This window comes from Rhineura floridana, chromosome 9, assembly GCF_030035675.1.
Source record: "Rhineura floridana isolate rRhiFlo1 chromosome 9, rRhiFlo1.hap2, whole genome shotgun sequence".
Taxonomy (NCBI): domain Eukaryota; kingdom Metazoa; phylum Chordata; class Lepidosauria; order Squamata; family Rhineuridae; genus Rhineura; species Rhineura floridana.
The window spans coordinates 28,954,139-28,975,213 of NC_084488.1; the positions used below are offsets into that span (position 1 = coordinate 28,954,139).

The following is a 21,075-nucleotide window of genomic DNA, read 5'->3' on the forward strand; positions in this document are numbered from 1 at the left end:
GTATCCACACCTATATTCCATCATATCTCCTAAGATCAGTGAAAAGTAGTCTTTTGATGGTGCTCTCTATTTATATGTTGTGTTTCTCAGAGCTTGGAAAAGTTACTTTTTTGAACTACAACTCCCATCAGCCCAATCCAGTGGCCATGCTGGCCAGGGCTGATGGGAGTTGTAGTTCAAAAAAGTAACTTTTCCAAGCTCTGGTGTTTCTGTCTAACAAAGGCTCTCCAGTTTACATAAAAAGAACAAGCACTCTGAGTTAAGTACAAAGAGCTTAAAAAAGGTAAAGGTGTCCCCGCACTTGTAGTGCGAGTCATTTCCGACTCTTAGGGTGACATCTTGCGACCTTTAATAGGCAGACCGTATATATGGGGTGGGATTGCCAGTTCCTTCGCCGGCCTTTCTTTACCCCCCAGCATATGCCGGGTACTCATTTTACCAACCACAGATGGATAGAAGCTTGGGATATTAAAATTTCTCTGCATCCCCTGGAGAAAGGAATTAGAAAGTAGACTATCTAAGAAACTTCCATCCCAACCCTACTAAAGGAATTACATTCCATCCAGAAAATACCTGGTACATTATAAGAGCCCTGCAGCAGCAGGAGTGAGCAGCCCTCCTCGTGGATGGCACTGACCATTTGGGCAAATGCAACTGTATGAAAGTAATGCTTTGGAGCTGAGAGGAAAATGGTGCAGGCCTATTTCTTTGGGAATATTTTCCATGTAGTCAGTAGAAATGAATGCTAGTATTGGTTCATGATTCACAGTTTTTCTTTTGAAATGACCTTGTAATGAATTCAGTCCTTTCTAGACAGTCCAATCTGATTTCAGTTGGCTTCAAAATTATACGCACTACCAAAAGGGATAGAGGGAGGCAGGAATGAATGTACCTCATGCATTTTTTTTAAAGGAAGAAAATAAAGTTGAAATCATCACTTTGTATTTTTTCCCCTGCCAATGTTCAAAGATTTTCTGCAGTATAAATGTCCATTCAGGTTCAGCTGAAACTTTGGCAACATACTATTAAAGAAATAATGCTGCACATTAATGTGTTTATATTAAACTTTGCAGAAGTCAAAGAGACTAAACCGACTTCAATCTAAGCACTGTGAATAAATCCTAGCCACTAATCAAATCACCCAATGTTGCTAGGAGCTTATGTCCAATCTAGTAAGGAATCATTCAATGAAGGGTACAACAATTGACTGGGAACATGCTTCCACATTGTCCCAGCAAGGTACTCCATCATCAGCAACAATTAGTGAAGGCAGTGTATGGCACAAACTCTTTCACAGAATATTTCAGGGAAATATCATGCTCCTTTGTTTCCTTTTCCTGTCTAACTGAAAATATTTATGCAAACTACCCAGAGTCTTAGGTACAGGGCAAAATAAAAATCTAAATCAAGACATGAATAGGTTTGGGAGCCAGCAGTCATTATTAGGGATACTTGAAATATATGGTTATCAGACAAATACTCCAGGTTTTAGAGAACAATCACCTACGATTATTTATGTCATTTTTATCTGTGTTCCTCCATGCATTTTCACTTGGTTCGTTTGTTTAAATGTTTATCCTGCCCTTCCTCCCAAAGGGAGCTCAGGGCAGCACATTTAAACACTTTTTTTTTCAACAGAACTGGCTTACCATGCAAGAGTCCACAGTGCCAGATTCATAGCCTGCACATAACATCCTGGTGGTAATGGTTTTCATGTCAAAGTATGACTGACACTGTTCTAAGGAAATAATACGAACTTCTCCTTCCTGAAGTTTGAAAGGCACTAGAGGAGAAAAGACACAACTTTTGTCAAGTTATATACAGTTATGTATAAACACCATCATAGCCACAGTTCTGTTATATACAGTGAAGACATTATCACCTCTGTCTAAGGGCTCCTCAAGATTGCCTGTTTATTCAGCATTCATCCCGATTTGCTTACACAGTGCTTAAACTGCACTTAGACAATGTCTGCTCTTTACTGAGCAATCTTTCTGTTTTGTTGATGGGGTGGTTACATGACAATGGGCATTCATTCTGATTTGCTTGCAGGGTGTTTGTATGTCTTCCCATTAATCATTCATTCACTCCACAGTTTACAATGCATTTCCCCATCACTTTACTAATCGCAAAAATTATGTTGCTGTTTCAGTTTTGTTTTTGTTATGTTATGTTTTGGTGACCAAGTGATTCAATAGCACAAACTAGAATGTGCTCAAATCATATGGACTAAATGATTCCATGATTCCTCTTATCTTCATGGTATTATGATTCTAGGACTAGATGATAGTAGTCATTCATGGCCATATAACATGTACAGTTCTTATTGAGGATATATTTACTTTCACTCAAAGATGACATAGTATATAAACTTACATACTTGTACAAAAATTATCACTATGCCTCACTCTTGTCATTTAAATGGAGGGCTCCACTCATATGGCGGGTTACGTTCCAGACCCCTGCCTAAAAGCGAAACTCTGTTAATAAAAGGGCCCCCGATGCCCAAAAAATGCAGTAAAAGCAGAACAAGCGCCGTATGAGTGAGGCCTTACTCTAATTGAAAGCCGCCGTATTAGCGGAACGCCGAAAAGTGGGCTGCCGAAAAGCGGAGCCCTACTGTATTTAGAATTTAATCTGTCTTCAGGATATATTGGTTGATGTTCATTCCTTCTCCAATGCATCATCTTTGAGTGTTTTAAACACTTTGCCACCCCAAGAACAGGATCCCTTGCAATGTCATAGATTCTCAGCTCACATGATACTGCACAATCTGAAAGGTACACCCCCTACAGTACCTATAACATCACATGAGATACCATGATGCAAATTTCATATCATGAACAATATGAAAAATAAGTCCTAGCATCAGATTTTCAGATTGCAAACTGCTTTCATTAGCATCTTTGAAATGTAGTGCCAACACAAGTGACTACAAGTCCTGGCAGATCCTAACTGGCACTGTAAACTGGTGCTATCAACTCCAAAACAGGGTAGCGCTGGCCTGAATCCATTCCATATGATAGCATAGCACCAATCTATATGAGTAATTATACACCCACGAGAGTAGCTGTATACATAGCCAGCATAGATTTTTCACATTCTGCAATGTTAAATTGAAAATATCTCCCCATGCCATTCTGCTGTATCCCATAAGCTCATTTCAAAACAAAACCTTACAAAACTTAGTCCTGAACTCAGAAAAGCTTGCTTAACAACCCTTTTTCATGGTGATACACAAAACACTCAAAGAGAATCTAGAGTTCAAATCTAAAACAACAGGAAAAAATTCAGACCCCTGTTGGACTTATTTCTGTTCTAAAAGCCAGACTCACAGCTGTTTGGCTTGGCTGATCAGATGGCCACACCCACACTGGACTTTTATTTCACTTTAGACAGTCATGGCTTCCCCCAAAGAATCCTGGGAAGTGTAGTTTGTGAAGGGTGCTGAGAGTTGTTAGAAGACTCCTATTCCAGTGACAGAGCTCCAGTGGCCAGGGTGGTTTAACCAGGGCTGGTGCCATGCATGACTGGGCCTTTGGGCACCAGCCTGCCCTGGGCGCGCAGCTCCTGCCTGTTCCACCTACCTCTCTCCTGTGTTCTGCTGCTGTATGCTGGCCATCAACCAAGATGGCGGTGGAGGCTTCTCTAAGGGGCTGATGTCCCTGCCACCATCTTGGTTGATGGCATGCATGCATGGTATGCTATGTGCACACACATGCCTGCCATCAATCAAGATGACAGTAGGGGCATTAGCCCCTTAAAGAAGCCTCCGCTGCCATCTTGGTGGATGGCAGCCCTGCACACATAGCAAGCATAGCAGCAGAACACAGGAGAGAGGTAGGTGGAGACAGTGAACGGGCGGCTGGCCTGGAAGCTCCGTCCCTGTGATCTGTGACAGGCACCTTGCAGCGGATTGCAGAAGGAAAGAGCTACCCTCCCACCATAACAAGGGGCCCTTCAGGGGCTTCTCTGGGCTGCAGAAGCCCTCAGCCAGGGCCCAACCTGGCCACCCTTTGGCACTGGCCCTGGGTTTAACAGACAGCCCCTCTTCTGGAGACTGTAGCTCTGTGTGGGGAATAGGGCATCTCCTAGGAGAAGACAAATGGCAGTGGAACAGAAATAGTGCTACATGCGACAAACACTGGGCTTAATAGGGAAAAATCCCTTCTTACAACCCTGCTCTCTAGTCAACTTGACGTGAAGGTTTGTACTGGCTATACAGTCACAAATACCTCTTTGGTGCAATGTTCAAGCCTGAGCCTTCTGATTATGGCAAACCCCTTCCTCTAACCATGAGGTTAGGCTAAGAGCAGGTTGCCGAGCCATGTGGAGAGAGGCCTTATATTGGGTTCCCCCCAATAATTGCACCTGCCCAAATCTTGCAATATCTGGGAAGTCCAGCCAATTGCAAGACTTTGTCTCCTCAAGCCTACTACTTCCCTTGGCAATCGCCTTCCCAACTCTGTGAAGCCCCACAGATGTCTCTTGCAGGTGCCTGGGGCCCTCACTGTGGCTAAACAATAATGAAAATCGATATGAGTCTATGATTTTCTCTCTTCTTTGGATTCCAGTCCTTAATCAGTTCAAAACATGAACAGACGTGTGAAGTATGAACAAGCTGAGGACTTTGGCTAAGTGTATTTTATATGTTATGATATTTCATAATACACAGCAAAAGTTCTTCATTAGTACTGTTTCTACTTTGAAACAGTAGATTATCCACTAGAGACAGAGAAGTGACAGAGGTCAGTGCAACCTGAACAGGTCTGTGTGAAAATGTGGAAAATATTCATCTTACTTTTGTTGCCCATGTGCCCCCAACCGGTGATGTAGCAATACGTATCTGGCTCAACTAGCTGCTCCCTGCTGGGTAGACAGATTGGCCTTACGTAGCTTGTCTCGTTGATGTCTTCATTGAGTTCCACAATGCTTATATCATAATCCACTACAGCACGATTATAACGGGGATGCAGAATAATAGTCTTCACTATGCGGGTCTGCATAAAGACTGAAGGATGGTCCAAGTTGTTGATGCCAAACACCACTTTCCACACAGCTGGGTTTTCTCTCCTTGTGAAAAGGAAAGAAATAAGATATGCAATTAGTTATGAATTTAGTTCTTTACAAGAGCAACTTCAAATGAAAACATTCTCGGAATAAAGTTATTTTCCCTATGAGTCCGGCCATCACAGCGGGTATTAGCTCCACCTATCGTGCGAAGGCAAGAATGTCTTTTAAGTCAAGACTAGGGGCGTCAGGCCCCTCCCACTCTCCAGTTCATTCTTGCCTTCGTACGAACAAGATTGGATCTTAAGCGTAGCAAGTAGCTTTTAGCTAAGTTTCGCGTATTTGTTTGAAGTCCTTCCTTTCCCTGTTTTTATTTAAGCTTATTTCCCTTACTTGTTTGAGGCTTGTTTGAGGGTCCCCTCAGAGACAGCGGCTGCGGTTCTCTTCGTTTTTGTCCGCTTTTGAGCTTTCCCCCTGGCTCTGTTGCATCCATCGGGAGCTCGCGGCTCTATTTTTTCCTTCTGCTGGGCTGTCTCAAGCAGCGCTCTGAGGAGCTTTGGAGAGACCGCGGCTGCGGTTCTCTCCCAGGTGGGAGCTTGCGGCTGCGGCTTCCTGCCCTCTCTTTCTCCCTCTCTCTCCGTGACTTTAATTTTTGCCGCGGAGAGCCCTTTACTCGGCGGCGACAGCGGCTTCCCTCCTGCTGCCTTTCCCGACACAGGCGTCTCTCGGCAGTCTCCTTTTGGGGTTTTTTAGAGCCGCAAGTGTGACTATAGACCCCGCGCCTCCCCCTGCGAGACTGTGCTGGGCAGCCCTTCCCCCAGTTCGTTACCAGTCGGCCGCCATTGCTTCTTCCCCCTCCGCCATTTTTGGATCATTTTTTCCCGCTCTTTTTTCTGGGCGCCATTTTTGTTGAATTCAAATTTCCCGCCTTTTTTGTTACCCCTTTATTAACCAACAGATACCTTCCCTGCAAGTTATCTGTATGTGTGTTGTATGTGTGTTGTAGACAGACTTACAGGGCTTCCTTACACACAAATTTACAGTGGCTGACTTGTACTAAATTTGAATTATATTCAGTACCATCAAGGCTGGAGCTTTAATATCAGTGGCTGACTTGTAATAAATTTGAATTATATTCAGTATTATCAAGGCTGGAGCTTTAATATCAGTGGCTGACTTGTACTAAATTTGAATTATATTCAGTATCATCAAGGCTGGAGCTTTAATATCAGTGGCTGCCTTGTACTAAATCTGAATTATATTCAGTATTATCAAGGCTGGAGCTTTAATATCAGTGGCTGACTTGTACTAAATCTGAACTATATTCAGTATTATCAAGGCTGGAGCTGACTTGTACTAAATCTGAATTATATTCAGTATTATCAAGGCTGGAGCTTTAATATCAGTGGCTGACTTGTAATAAATTTGAATTATATTCAGTATTATCAAGGCTGGAGCTTTAATATCAGTGGCTGACTTGTACTAAATTTGAAGTATATTCAGTATCATCAAGGCTGGAGCTTTAATATCAGTGGCTGACTTGTACTAAATCTGTATTATATTCAGTATTATCAAGGCTGGAGCTTTAATATCTGTGCCTGACTTGTACTAAATCTGAATTATATTCAGTATTATCAAGGCTGGAACTTTAATATCAGTGGCTGACTTGTACTAAATCTGAATTATATTCAGTATTATCAAGGCTGGAGCTTTAATATCAGTGGCTGACTTGTACTAAATTTGAATTATATTCAGTATCATCAAGGCTGGAGCTTTAATATCAGTGCCTGACTTGTAATAAATCTGAATTATATTCAGTACATCCTGCCCCCTCTGTGGCCGTGTACCACGCCTGAAATCCAGCCTACAGCACTAATCTGAACTATATTTTGTACATCCTGCCCCCTCTGTGGCCGTGTACCAAGCCTAATATACAGCCTATATTGTTTTAACGCTGATACCACAGTGCATCCTGCCCCCTCTGTTGCCGTGCACTTAGACATCTGCCAGTGTATCCTACCCCCTCTGTGGTTGTACACTGTGCCAGTTCGGGTCTTTACATCCTGCCCCCTCTGTGGCCGTGTACTGCACCCAAGTTAATATAAGATGGCAGAACAGCCAGGCATGTCGCAAGCAGCCAATATGATGCCAGATCAGCCAGGCATGTCACAAACAGCCCAGCCGCAACACTCTAAGGCGACTAAGCCTAAGCATGTTAAAGCAATGGCTAAGACAAAACATCTTTCAAGCCATAGCAAACCAGATCAGCCAGGCATGTCACAAACAGCCCAGCCGCAACACTCTAAGGCAACTAAGCCTAAGCATGTTAAAGCAATGGCTAAGACAAAACATCTTTCAAGCCATAGCAAACCAGATCAGCCAGGCATGTCACAAACAGCCCAGCCGCAACACTCTAAGGCGACTAAGCCTAAGCATGTTAAAGCAATGGCTAAGACAAAACATCTTTCAAGCCATAGCAAACCAAAGCGGCCACGCTATGCCTCTGTGCCAACCCCCACCACTACCACAGCAACTCAGGCACACATAAGCGATATACTTCATTCCCCTGCTGCTTCCTCTGACGAGGAAGATTTTGCTGGCTTCCACACTCAGCCTTTGCCTAACCAGCCTCCCTCCATTTTACCGTCCCAAACATCTGCTCCAATAGCCACTCAGGCACAAACATCTACCACAACTGGGCTGCTGCCGTCCCCTGATTTCCTCTTCCAACTTCAAGCCATGCTGGCATTTTTCACCCAAATGCAGTCACCACCACAAGTTCCTGCCATACCCCAACTCAACATGGACCAACGTGCGTGTCATGAAGCTCATCCTTCCTGTTCACCTAACCCCTTTGATGTAGCCAGAGGCAGAGTTTTTGACGAAGCCTCGTATGCGGAGGAGTCATCCTTCACTGACCACGTTGAAGGAGATGACTGGAGCAAATATTGAGATCATGAGGAGGATACATCGTATCGCTTGTTTAATGCTTCAGACTATCAGCCCCTGGCACACAGGGTAGTTAATACCCTTGGTCTCCAGACTGCGCCTTCAACTTCCTCCACCCCAGCCATCAAAGGGGCCAAGGTTCTCAAATCCCCTGCACCTACTGAACATTACCTTCCGGTGCCGGACCCGATTGCCAAATTGGCCTCTGAAGAATGGGCTCACCCATTCCATTCTCGCCGCTTCAAGAACCTGGCTGACAGGTTTTACGCCCTAGCTCCGGACTTTGCCACCAAGTTAGACGTCCCTGGCATAGATGAACCAATCGCTCACCTCGTTTCACGTTCTCTCTTGCCCAGGGAAGGGGAATCCCAACTAAAGGACACTACTGAGCGACAAATAGACTTCGCCCTCCGCAAAAATCATCAGGCCACTGCCCTCTTCATGCGTGCCTCCACTTCAGCCTCCATTTTCTCCAGAGCAGCTATGATGTGGCTAGATGATCTTCTAGAGGACACTAGCCCTGATCCTGTCGCCCTCAGAAGGTCACTGGTAAAGTTGCATAAGACAGCAGCTTTTGTGGCCGATGCCACCTTGGATACCACTCAATTGGGGGCACGAGCCATGACGGCTCAGATAGTCGCTCGACGAACCCTCTGGCTTCACCACTGGCAAGCTGATTCAGCGGCCAGAATGAATCTGTCCAGGGCGGCCAGAATGAATCTGTCCAGGGCTCCTTACTCCAGATCGTTACTCTTCGGCGAGGAAGCTCTAAAGGCAGTGCTGGTTGATCCCAAAGACGCCCACAAACCGGTTCTGGCCACTGTCCAGAACATCGACAACAGGCCTTTCAGGCGATCTCCTTCCTTCCGTACTAACCAGCCCTTTCGAGGAAAGCAGCCAGGAGGACGAGGCCGCAACTTCAGATCCTATGACCCCAATTCATTCAGGGGCTCCTGGAACCGACGCTTCCAGGGCAGAGACCTACGGCTGGCTTGTCAACTTCGACAAAAGCCATCTCCAACCAACTCAACGCCTACTACATCTAGGGGCAATGTTGGACACCCTGCAGGCAATGGTATTCCTGGCTCCAGATCGCATCACTGCCATCACAAGCATCGCAAGGTCCCTGATGCAACAAACATCAGCAGATGTCATGCTTCTAGCCAGGGCGCTCGGAATGTTCATTTCTACAATCCATATTGTGCCATGGGCTTGAGCCCACACTCGGCATCTTCAATGGATTCTACTGCCCTTTCAACAGGACATTGCCAGCTCCAACCATCGCAAAGTTCACTTGACCCCCGCGCTGCGCCTATCATTCCGCTGGTGGACGAGGTCCCAACACCTCTCCAAGGGCACGCCGTTCAGAGAACCACACAGAACTGTTGTAACCACAGATGCCAGTCTCATCGGCTGGGGAGCCCACTGCAACTCCCAGTACGTTCAGGGGGTTTGGTCCACCACAGAGCAGACTCAAAACATCAACTGGCTGGAGCTAAAGGCTGTACATTTAGCTCTACTTCATTTTCAGTCTCTGTTCCCTTTGGACCATGTCCTCATTCGAACGGACAACACCTGTGTAAAATCACATTTGAACAGACGGGGGCACCAGGTCTCATCCTCTGCAGGACCTAGCCTCCCTCATCTTTGTCTGGGCAGAACATCATCTACAATCCCTGAAAGGAGAACATCTCAGAGGGATTTGGAATGTGACAGCAGACTGGCTCAGCAGACAACAGGTTTTTCTGGGGGAATGGAAACTTCACCCAGCCATTTTCCATCGTCTTCAGAGTCAGTTCGGCGAATGCTCAATCGACCTGTTTGCCTCCAGTCGCAATTGCCAACTTCCCAGGTACTTTGCCCGATACCTGGATTCAACAGCGGAAGCAATAGATGCTCTGACAATACCGTGGCCAGACGGTCTCTTGTACATCTTTCCTCCGATACCATTGTTAGCCAAAACCTTGAGGAAAGCGCGAACCGAGAGGGCACAGCTGGTTCTGATAGCACCATTTTGGCCACGCCGACTGTGGTTCTCAGATCTTCTGGCAATGCCAATGATGGAGCCTTGGACACTTCCAGTCAGGCCAGACCTCCTATCCCAGGGTCCAGTATGGCACCAGGACCCTACTTGACTCAATCTAACAGTGTGGCGTTTGAACGGGGACACTTGAGGTTAGCTGGCCTGTCTGACGCTGTGATTGATATTATTTTGGCCTCGAGAAGACCATCTACCACTCGTATTTATCAACATACTTGGGTGGTTTTCTCCAAGTGGTGCCAGTTCCACCACCACGATCCCTCCCAGGCCACCATGCAACAGGTGCTGCAATATCTCCATAGCGGCTTCATGATGGGACTTAGACCCAACACTCTACGCCGACATGCGTCCACTCTGTCGTCCATTCTCTCAGTGTCCTCTACTGGAGCTCCTATTTCCTCACATCCGTTCATCAAACGTTTTTTGAGGGGAGTCGCCCTACGCTCTCCGGCTGTTGTCCATCGGTTTCCCTCATGGAGTTTGCCGAAAGTTCTGCAGGCCTTGCAACGCCCTCCGTTTGAACCCATCAGGACTGTGCCCCTCCGTATACTGTCCTTCAAGGTCTTGTTCCTGATCGCAATCACATCTGCCAGACGTGTTTCGGAGTTGGGCGCATTGTCTTCTGCTTGACACCTCTGCGTCTTCCATAAGGACTCGGTTGTGCTGAAGACTGATCCTTCCTTCCGTCCCAAGGTTGATTCGGTTTTTCATTGCAACCAGGACGTTGTTTTGCCTTCCTTTTGCCCGAATCCTACCCATCCCCTCGAGAAGGCTTGGTATTCGTTAGATGTCCGGAGGGCTCTCAAGACCTACCTGTCTAGGACCCAAGAGATTCGACGAACGGAGTCTCTGTTTGTATCCTTTCATCCAAGGTCTATGGGACATAAAGTATCCAATTCTACCTTATCCCGTTGGTTAAGGGCATGTATTACTTTAGCATATGAGTCTCTGAAGCTGTCAGTTCCAGCTAGTATAACGGCTCATTCTATCAGGTCAGCTGCCACTTTGGCTGCTTTTGCCACTAATGCTCCTGTTGCCGATAGTTGTAGGGCTGCAGTCTGGTCTACCCCACACTCGTTTATAAGGCATTATAAAATTGATCGCTATGCCTCTGCTGACGCTTCTTTTGGCAGACGAGTGTTGCAACAGGTTCTTAATCAGGACTAGCATGTGGTCCCACCCTGTATGGGCTGCTCTGGTACATCCCGCTGTGATGGCCGGACTCATAGGGAAAATGGACCATTGGTATCACCTGAAGGGTGATTTTCCTATGAGTACGGACATCACGGCCCTCCCAGTTGGAGGATGACTATATATTTTCTAATGTGTTATATATTACTGTTACGCTATTATATTTAAATTTAAGAGTGAAGTCAAGACTTCTAGTTCTGTTATACCGCTATGTTGGAATCATGTTACTATGCATGGTACTATTGTGTTATTTTCCTGCTGCCAGGCCTGTTGGCCTTGTTCTTGTATTTTTAGATATTTCTCCTTAGACTCGCTGCGAATGAACTGGAGAGTGGGAGGGGCCTGACGCCCCTAGTCTTGACTTCAAAGACATTCTTGCCTTCGCACGATAGGTGGAGCTAATACCCGCTGTGATGTCCGTACTCATAGGAAAATCACCCTTCAGGAGAGACCAATGGTCCATTTTCACTCAGGGTCCAGGCCTGAGCAAAATCCAGTCTAAGTCCAACACTATCCACTGCACTATATTGGCTCAACGCTTTGGGTACAGCAACCTGTTCGGCTTCTACTGACCTTGTAGATAAAATAGAATTAAGCTTTGCCAAGCACAACAACAAAAAATATCAACATTGTGCCTGTTTTTATAGCTATATGAAAAGACAAGATTTTCTGTCAGATAACAGTCTGGCCATTATTTCTTTTTACAGTATAACCCTATGCTTGTCATCTCAGAAGTTAGTTCTACTATTACCTTATATCCTCAGTCACACATTACATTCAAACATCTGTGCATACTTATGTGCTCTCCTGACATATGTAATGAGATCCTTAACTCTGTGTCATGGTGCACCATGGGGAGACTACACTACACAATAATACAGAGGGGAATTAGTACTTAGACAACAGACCAGAGAATAGAAGAATGTACAGTTCTATTAAAAATAGAAATAGTAATGTGCAGATTATTACAAAATGAAAAAGGACTGGATGAAACAGCATTAAAATCAAACCAGCAATTCAGTTATAGCTGGGGCAATGTAACAATATACCAAATATGAAGAAAATGGAGGTGGTGAGAGATGCCAAGCAAACAAGCAGAGCCTAATTGGTATAATGAGGGGAAATAATTAAATCTGTGGCACTAGCAGCAGCCTGGCTAACTTAGAAATGGGAGACAGGAGAAAGCAGAAGGGAAAGGGAAATAGAAGCACCAGTTTTATCTCTCAAAGAGGTCACATTTGGTACTACACTAATGAGTTCTTGGGGCTGGTGGTGATGGGGACCAGGGGCTATTTAAGCACTGCATGTCTGTAAAGTCTGCAGTGTTGTGAGGCTTCTTTGAATGAGGTTTAGGAATGCATTGCCTCAGACCCTTAAATGAACAAAGTTGAGTTTAAAACAACAAAAACAGAGGAGAAAGGAATACCAGGAAGCAACTAAAGGAAAAGGGTATTGGAGCAGCCTGAGTGCCCTGCGAATTAATCCTCCTCCAATCCTGGATCCACAAAATGAACCCTTCAAGAGTGCACCTAAAAATGGAACGTTGAGACCTAGCGAGGGAGTTCAGTGGGATTTATTCCAAGGTAAGCATGTTTAGAATTGCAGCCATGAAGAGAAATCTCATGCATGTTTATGCAGAAGTATGCCCACTGTGTTCAATGGGGCTTACCTCCAGCTTGCAGAAGTGGCTCATTGGGTGGAGTGGAACTGCTATGGGAGCTTCCCCACAGATGGCTGCTGTTACTAACTAAGAGGAGGGGTGAAGTAGTGGGGTGGTTGGCACGGTGCAACCACACTGGTGGAGCCAATCCAGGGCTCCTGCCAGTGTGTCTGCACCAAACTGACTTTCTTGCTACTTAGTCCTTTCCCTCTCAATAAACAATAGTGACCCACCCGCTTTGAGATCTTTCAGATAGTGAGCAGTCTATAAATGGAAATATCATCATCATCATCACCTGCCGGAAAGCTATCATAGCATCTCTACCCCACCTGGCAAACCCCTACAGCCTCCAGGTAAGCATTTATAGGATTGCAACCTACCTATGTCATGAACCCAGGCTCATTGTCTAGCTCTCTCTAGACAAACCACAAGCTGTAACCAAGGTTTGTCCTGTGGTTGACAGCTCAAGTTTTGTTTGGGAGAGGTAAACCATGAGCCTAGATTGAGATGATATGCTAAGCCAAACCATGGTTTAGTGCAGTGCAGCAGCAATATAACTGGAGGAGGAGCAAAGATATTTCTGTTCTCAGAAATTTGTTGTGTTTTTCATTCCTCTGAGTTCAAACAAAAAAACTTTTCTATTTTAAATGCATATCCTTGGGCCAGTAAAAAGTCATAATGTGAAGTGTTATCTAATAATAGCAAACTAACCATGTGTAAAAAATCAGGCCCCATATTATGAGAGCTGCATTTCAAACTGATCTATGAAAACAGTATGTTTATAAATTATAGTCACCATGTGATATTTTTAAGTGTGGGGGCAAATAGAACTGTACTGATTTCTAATTCAGGAATGAAGAGGGAAGAAAGTACATTGTGTTCTCTCTCTCTCTCTCTCTCCCTGCCTCCCTCCCTTTGTAGGCTACTGTATAAAGCTAGAGCTTATATCTTGCTCCACCCACTCATTGCCTTTAGCTCCACTCACTGCACTGGCATGTGGCTCCTGGAAGGTTGTCCATAAGGAAATACTTCCAAATGCCACCAGCGAAGTGGGGATCAGTCCCCACAGAAAAGCAGTTTTCAGTAAGATCAACTTAACATCTATAATGCAACTTCCAGCCCACAGGGCTTAATCCATGGACCAGCTGATCATTTTGTAACAACAATTTAGAAACAACATCTGCACCATTAGTAAAACATTCTCAGCACTACTCACCCTTCAAAGCAGTGTGCCACTGTTAATACCCACTTCTTTGCAATGAGGACACAGCCACATATATGCCCACTTGGCTCACTCTGCAGGGAGCACTGCCATGGCCATCGTCCTGGACGACTGGTCCTGCCACCAAGGATCCTCTTGCTCATGCGAGCTGCAGGGCGGCGGCCACAATCTATTAAGAAACATATGAAGCACTTTGTTAATAAGTACCCTGTTAATAAGTACCCGAGTACTCAATGTGCTCAAAAGGGTGGCCATGGGATGCTCCATGGCCCCTGAAGTAGCTAACCTGTACATGGAACATTATGAGAGAGAGATCACCACTCCTTCTTGTCCCTATGCAGCACAACTTATTTGCTGGCTGCGGTATATAGACGATGTTTTCCTTATTTGGAGGGACACAACTGACCGGCTAACAGAGTTTTGCACCTGGGTCAATGAGAGAAATGCTCACATTCAGTTTGACACTCATTCTAGTCCAATCGAGGTCAACTTTTTGGATCTCAGAATTATCAAGCAAGGAAACCATTTATATACATCAATGTACAGAAAACCCACGGACAGAAATACTTACCTGAGATACTATAGCTCACATCCTAGAGCATTAAGGTGGAATTTACCCTACAGCCAGTTCCTTAGAGTAAAACACAATTGCAGCTCTCATAGGGACTTTGAACAACTTATTACAAAGGGGTTATCCATGTAAAGTAGTAGAGGAAAACTATGAGAAAGCTTCATGCCAAAACCGTCTAGACCTTTTACAACCCACACGCAGAGCACCTTCTGAACAACTTCAGTGCCACTTGACCTACGACCACGTCACTAACAGGTTACAGAATAGCATCAATAAATGCTGGCACATAGTGCAGCATATCCCTGGATGTATGGAAAAGCCGATGATCTCTTTTAAAAGAACTAAGAATCTTAAGGACATATTGGTAAGAAGTACTTTCAGAGAGAACCTGCTGCAGACTAGGACCATATCTGGCACAAATGCCCCTATAGGACACCACCCTTTTGGCCATTGTGCCTATTGTAGATATACGCAAAAAAAGAAGGGATTTACTAATCCTATTAATCAGAAGGAATACATGTTAAAACATTTTTCCACATGTAACACTCCCAACGTTATATACATCATTCAATGCAGCTGTCCAAAGCTGTACGTAGAACAGACCAGCAGAGTTCTAAAAAAATGAATTGATGAGCATATAAACAACGTCAAGAACAACAAGGTGGAAGCTCCTTTGACTGAGCATAACACCAATTGCAGACATTCTCTGACAAATTTCAGTTTTTGGGTTGTAGAGAAGGTAAACGCACAAAGCACACAGATTTTACTAAGGAGAGAACTGGCTTGGATCTTAGAACTTGACACACTAACCCCGAGTGGTCTGAACGGTGAGTTGGAATTACTTCCCCTCCTGTGAGTCTTACACTTTAGAGACGTTCCCTTGCTTACAGCTGTAATCTATCTCTCGGCTTCAGAACCTGCAGGCAATTGAATGTAAGGATTTAATATCAGGCTTGCAGCCAGAAAAAGCACTTGGATACTTTCCTTTTACAAAGAACCTTTAGCTATACTGTTTGAAATCTCTTCAGCAAAAGTTACTTTCCATCTTTGGTATGCAAGTACAATGATTGGTGTTTGTTCCTATGCTATGTGATAATGAATTGTATGTCCCAAACTAGTAAGATTTTAATACTGATTACATGTTTGTATGTTTCAATTTTCAGCCCCTGACGAAGGCCAAAACATAAGGTGACCGAAACGCGTTGGGCTTGCCTTTTTAATAAACTGCTTTGGAATTATTTTCATAAACACACTTTTTGGCATCTTGGGGTTTTTCCCCCTTTTTTCTTCCTCTCATAAATTACTTGCAACAGCATCTCTGAGAATGGAATAAACTGAAAATGTGACGCTAAACTAAATGTATGAATATGAACAGCTCTGCTGGATCAGACTAAAGGACCATCTAGTCCAGCATCTTGCTTCCCTCAGTAGACTTCCCCTGGGAGTCTGAGGGCAGACTGGCTGCTATTCCTCAGCAACATTAATCTATTGTATGCTGCTCCTGAATCTGGAGATTCCATCTAGTCATCAGGGCCGGCACCAGGCATGCTGGGGCCCTTAGGCACCAGCTTGCCCCAGGCCTCAGTGCACCCGCATGCACCCCACCCCACCCTACGTGTCTCTCTTGTCTTTTGTGGCTGTGTGCGCTGGGCTGCCATTAACCAAGATGGTGGCTGAGGTTTCCCTAAGGGGCTGAAGCCTCTGCCACCATCTTGGTTGATGGCACACATGGGTGCTAAGCGCACGCATCCCTGCCATCAACCAAGATGGTGGCAGGGGCATCAGCACCTTAGGGAAACCTTGGCTACCATCTTGGTTAATGGCAGCCCTGCGCACGCAGTCTGTGCAGCCGCAAAAGGCAGGAGAGACAGGTTGGTGGAGCCAGCAAACAGGCGGGCGGCTGGGAAGCTCCCATGGATCGCGGAAGGGGAGTACTACTCCTCCCCCACCCTATTGAGGGACCCCTCAGGGACCCCTGTGGCCCCAGGGTCCCTTGGCCAGGGCCCAACCTGGCTGCCCTTTCGTGCCAGCCCTGTTAGCCATCATAATTCACAGCCATGGATTTGTCTAGTCCCCTTTTAAAAGCATTTAAGCTAATGGCCATTACCACATCTTGTGACAGTGAGTTCAATAAATGAATTATGTGTTATGTGAAGACATACTTCCTCTTTTCTGCCTAGAGTCTACTGCCAATCGGTTTTGTTGAACAATCCTACCCGTTCAAGCATTCGACACCCAAATGTACTTGAATGCATGAAGGAGCTTCTGAGAACATGCCTAGTTAATAATAATAAATTATAATAATAATAAATTTAATTTTTGTGTCGCCTATCTGGCCGAAGCCACTCTAGGCGACGTACAAACTAAAATTCAGTAAATTACAATACAATACAGATAAAATACAATAAAATCAGAACGATCATTAATCACAGCAGCATGAAATCAGTTAGGGCGATCAATAGATAATAAAATATCCCAAAAAATTTAGCCCTCCCCGGAATTCCTGAAGGCCTGTCCAAAAAGCCAAGTTTTTAATGCCTGGCGAAATATATCCAGGGAAGGGGCATGGCGAAGATCGAATGGGAGGGAGTTCCAGAGAGTGGGGGCCGCCACTGAAAATGCCCTCTCTCTAGTCCCTACCAACCTAGCTGTTTTCGTTGGTGGGACTGAGAGAAGGCCCTGTGTGGCTGATCTGGTTGGGCGGCTTAATTTGTGGTACTGGAGGCGCTCCTTCAGATAAACTGGGCCGGGACCATATAGGCATTTAAAGGTTAATACCAACACCTTGAATTGGGCCCGGAAAACAACTGGCAGCCAATGTAGGTGAAATAATACTGGCGTGATGTGATCACGGCAGCGGCTGTTTGTAAGCAACCGAGCCGCCGCATTCTGCACCAGTTGTAGTTTCCGGACTGTTTTCAAGGGTAACCCCACGTAGAGCGCATTGCAGTAGTCTAATCGAGAGGTGACCAGGGCGTGTACCACCAGTGGGAGCTGATGAATAGGGAGGTAGGGTTGCAGCCTCCGTATGAGATGTAATTGGTACCAAGCTGCCCGGCTCACTGCCGAAATCTGAGCCTCCATGGACAGCTTGGAATCAAGAACCACCCCGAGGCTGCGGACCTGATCTTTCAGGGGTAAACTCACCCCATTAAACTGTAAGTCAACAGCACCCAACCTCCCCCTGTCACCCACAAGTAGCACCTCAGTCTTATCAGGATTGAGATTCAGTCTGTTCCTTCCCATCCATCCACTCACGGATTCCAGGCACTTGGACAAGGTCTCCACAGCCATCTCTGGTGAAGATTTAAAGGAGAGATAGAGCTGCGTATCATCTGCATATTGATGACATCGCAGCCCAAAACTCCTGATGATAGCTCCCAGCGGCTTTACATAGATGTTAAATAGCATGGGAGAGAGGATAGAACCCTGTGGCACTCCGCATGTGAGGGGCCAAGGGTCTGAAACCTCATCTCCCAATGCTACCTGTTGATGCCTGTCAGAGAGAAAGGAATGGAACCACTGCAAAACAGTGCCACCTATTCCCAATCCTTCCAGGTGATCCAACAAGATACCGTGGTCGACGGTATCAAAAGCCGCCGAGAGATCCAGGAGAACAAGAAAGGTGGATTCTCCCCCGTCTAATGCCCTCCTCATATCATCCACCAGAGCGACCAAGGCTGTTTCAGTACTATGTCCAGTCCTGAAACCCGATTGGTATGGATCCAAATAATCCATTTCATCCAAGTGTGCTGCCAACTGGCCAGCCACCACTCGCTCAATGATCTTCCCCAAAAATGGCAGATTTGAAACGGGGCGAAAGTTGTTCAAGACTTTGGGATCCAAGGAGGCCTTTTTCAAAATAGGTTTTATAATTGCCTCCTTGAGGGCTGGTGGCAAAACACCCTCCTTCAAGGATGCATTTACCACCGCCCTGATCCCTTCGCCTAATTTCTCCCTACATTTCATAAGAAACCATGATGGGCAAGGATCAATCAGACAGGTGGTAGGCTTGGAGTGGCATTTCTGTCAATCTCCTGTTCTCTGGCCAATCAAGTCTCTGCACCACTCAGCCAATCCAAATCCAGAAGTATAGCTATGGCAAAGAAGTCCCTCCCATGTGTCTCTAAGCAGAAAAGCCATGTGGCCTGGGCCTGTATTCCAGCCCCTGCTGGACAGGCTTCCACTCAGTTCGTTGTTATAAAGGCTATCTAGCATAACCAGAGGAGGGAGGAGTCAGAGAGATTAGTGAGGTCTGCTTCAAAAGTAGCCCAATTTGGTAGCCTTAGCCTATATCAGAATCATGCATTGGCTCTGAGCATGCTCAGAACTGTGTTTTTGAAGGCTGTACCTCAAAGCACATTTTTTTTAGCTAGCTAGTCATGTTGGACTGGTGAATTTGGTGGGTCTGGCTCGCTGGGAAGTCGCCATTCTGGGCTGTTTTACGTAAAAGCGTATTATAGCCCGGAACGGGTATCGGAACGTGGTTTGCGCGGAAGTTTTGTGTCTTATTGCATGCATCCCATGTAGTCATGTGGGACTGGTGAATTTCAGAGGTCTGGCTCACTGGGAAGTTGCCGTTTTGGGCTGTTTCATTCCGTTCTGGAGGGCATTTTGATTGTTAAAGGGTTAATAAAAAATCCTATCGGAATCGTTTTTGTTCCTAAATGTTGTTCTCAAGTGTCTCTAACACATCCCAGTGTTTTTGGCATCAATTTCTTTTATAAAGGGCCCGTTCTGGCCTGTTCCGTTCTGTTCCCGCTTTTACACCGTCCCCTTCTACTGTGGTGATTATAAGATACACTGTTTATGCAAAGGATACCTGTTGTGTAAACACCTTATTAAAACAAACAGAGGTTCCTCATTGGTGAGTAAGGTGCACTCTGCATGCTCATGCCATTATAGTTCCTAATCATGTCTCCTTGCTCAAACCTGTGGTTTGCAAGGAGGAACTGGTTAAGTTTTTTCATGATTCCAAACCTGGGTCCCTTCTAATCCAAAACAGGGGGGAAGGCAGGCTGCAGAGAAACTTTTTATTTTGTTTATTACTTATTTATCAGTATTATGTTTATACCCATTCCACCTTTCCTCCAAGGAGCTCAAAGTGGCATTTACAGGTCTCCTTTTCTTCATGTTATCCTCACCACCCTCTGAGGTAGGTCAGGGTGAGAGACAATGACTGGCCCAAGGTCATACATTGCATTTCATGGCCAACTGGTGATTTAAACTGTAGTCTCCAAGGTTCAAGACCATTTAATTTCTCTGCATTTTATTTCACCTTGTGGAAATAAATAAGTTGGGGGAGGGGGAAAATAATATTTTTGCATAGGTTTGGAAATGTATGGGGTCTCCTGTTAATAGTTCTGTATGGCACCTTTAAAACTAACTAATCCAGGCTGCAATTCCATACATGGTGAGCAATTCCCATGGAATTCAGTGGGGGTTGACCTCTGAGTAATGTATGGTTATTCTGGCATAAATCCACACAAGAAATTGTAACAGCAGGAACCCCTTCTGAACTAACACTTAAGTGCTAAATATTAATATAACTGAATGTTTAAGTCTCCATTGTTTCTTTTCAAATGAGGAGGATAAGGTAGGGGCCAGACAGCCTTTCTGCCAGCAGAGAAGCAGCTATGTTACACCTTCTGAACCAAAGTAAGGCATTTTTCAGTTTAATTATATGGTATTTGTAAAACAGCAATGCTTGAGGGTGTACAGTATCTCTGCAAGAGAGGATGGGGAGAAAACCAGAGCAACTTGGCCATGCCCCTGTGACCTCTTAGCAGCCCCACTAGATCTAATAGGCACCAGCCACCACTTCCCGGCTGGAAGGATTGTCTTTGGAGGATGACCTGGAGTTTCCCAAGTGAACATCACAGGGGAGCAGCCTATGCCAAGTGACTGTGAGGCAGACCAGGGGGATCTGGGGCCCTCAGGGAAAAGGCAATCTAACCTTCCCCTCACAACACATATAGCCCCTTCCCAGAATCAGACCCATATTGTTTTTTTATTAGATTTATTAGATATGCCAAGGGGCTGCCAAGCCCCAGGAAAGTTCATTTGCCCACCAGATGCCGAAGTCCCCATCTGAAGACCAAGGACTCCACAGGAGTAAAGGGATATATATGATAGAACAATATCATTGCACCAGCTTGGCTTTGTGCTTCCCTGCCACCTAGGTGCTTGCTGGAACATACACACACAATGTGTTTGGATCTCAGACTGATTCTGGACCTTGCTTCTTGTGTTGCTCCTGAATTTGGGCTTTGGACTGCTGTAGGACTGTGATTCTGGGGCTGCCCCCATTAACTCTCAGCTGCACTACTGAAGCAGGACACTGTGAAATAATTTAGCGACGTGGTATCATCTTCAAACCTGGCCACCTCAGTGATTACCCTTTACTTTAGATCATTTATCTGTGTAAACAC

General features: G+C 45.4%; 1 protein-coding gene and 1 long non-coding RNA gene across 11 annotated transcripts in view; one reads left to right on the top strand and one right to left on the bottom strand.

Moving 5' to 3' along the window:
- The window catches only part of CORIN (corin, serine peptidase), a 221,422-nt gene that overhangs the window by 19,164 nt on the left and 181,183 nt on the right, over nt 1–21,075 (bottom strand). For 9 of the 10 annotated variants that reach the window (XR_009757878.1, XR_009757877.1, XM_061584453.1 and 6 more), the window contains 3 exons: nt 14,068–14,242; nt 4,802–5,073; nt 1,650–1,783 (listed from right to left, as the gene is read on the bottom strand). Coding sequence is in view for 8 of the 10 variants with exons in the window: in XM_061584453.1 (XP_061440437.1) it covers nt 1,650–1,783; nt 4,802–5,073; nt 14,068–14,242 (581 nt within the window). In the remaining 2 variants the exon portion in view is untranslated. Of the gene's footprint in view, nt 1–1,649; nt 1,784–4,801; nt 5,074–14,062; nt 14,243–21,075 lie in introns of those variants that run through there. The other variant, XM_061584458.1, reaches the window with a different exon arrangement.
- On the top strand, nt 15,596–16,169 carry LOC133364402 (uncharacterized). The gene is made up of 2 exons (XR_009757935.1): nt 15,596–15,694; nt 15,808–16,169. It is a non-coding gene; the product is annotated as an uncharacterized LOC133364402 (long non-coding RNA).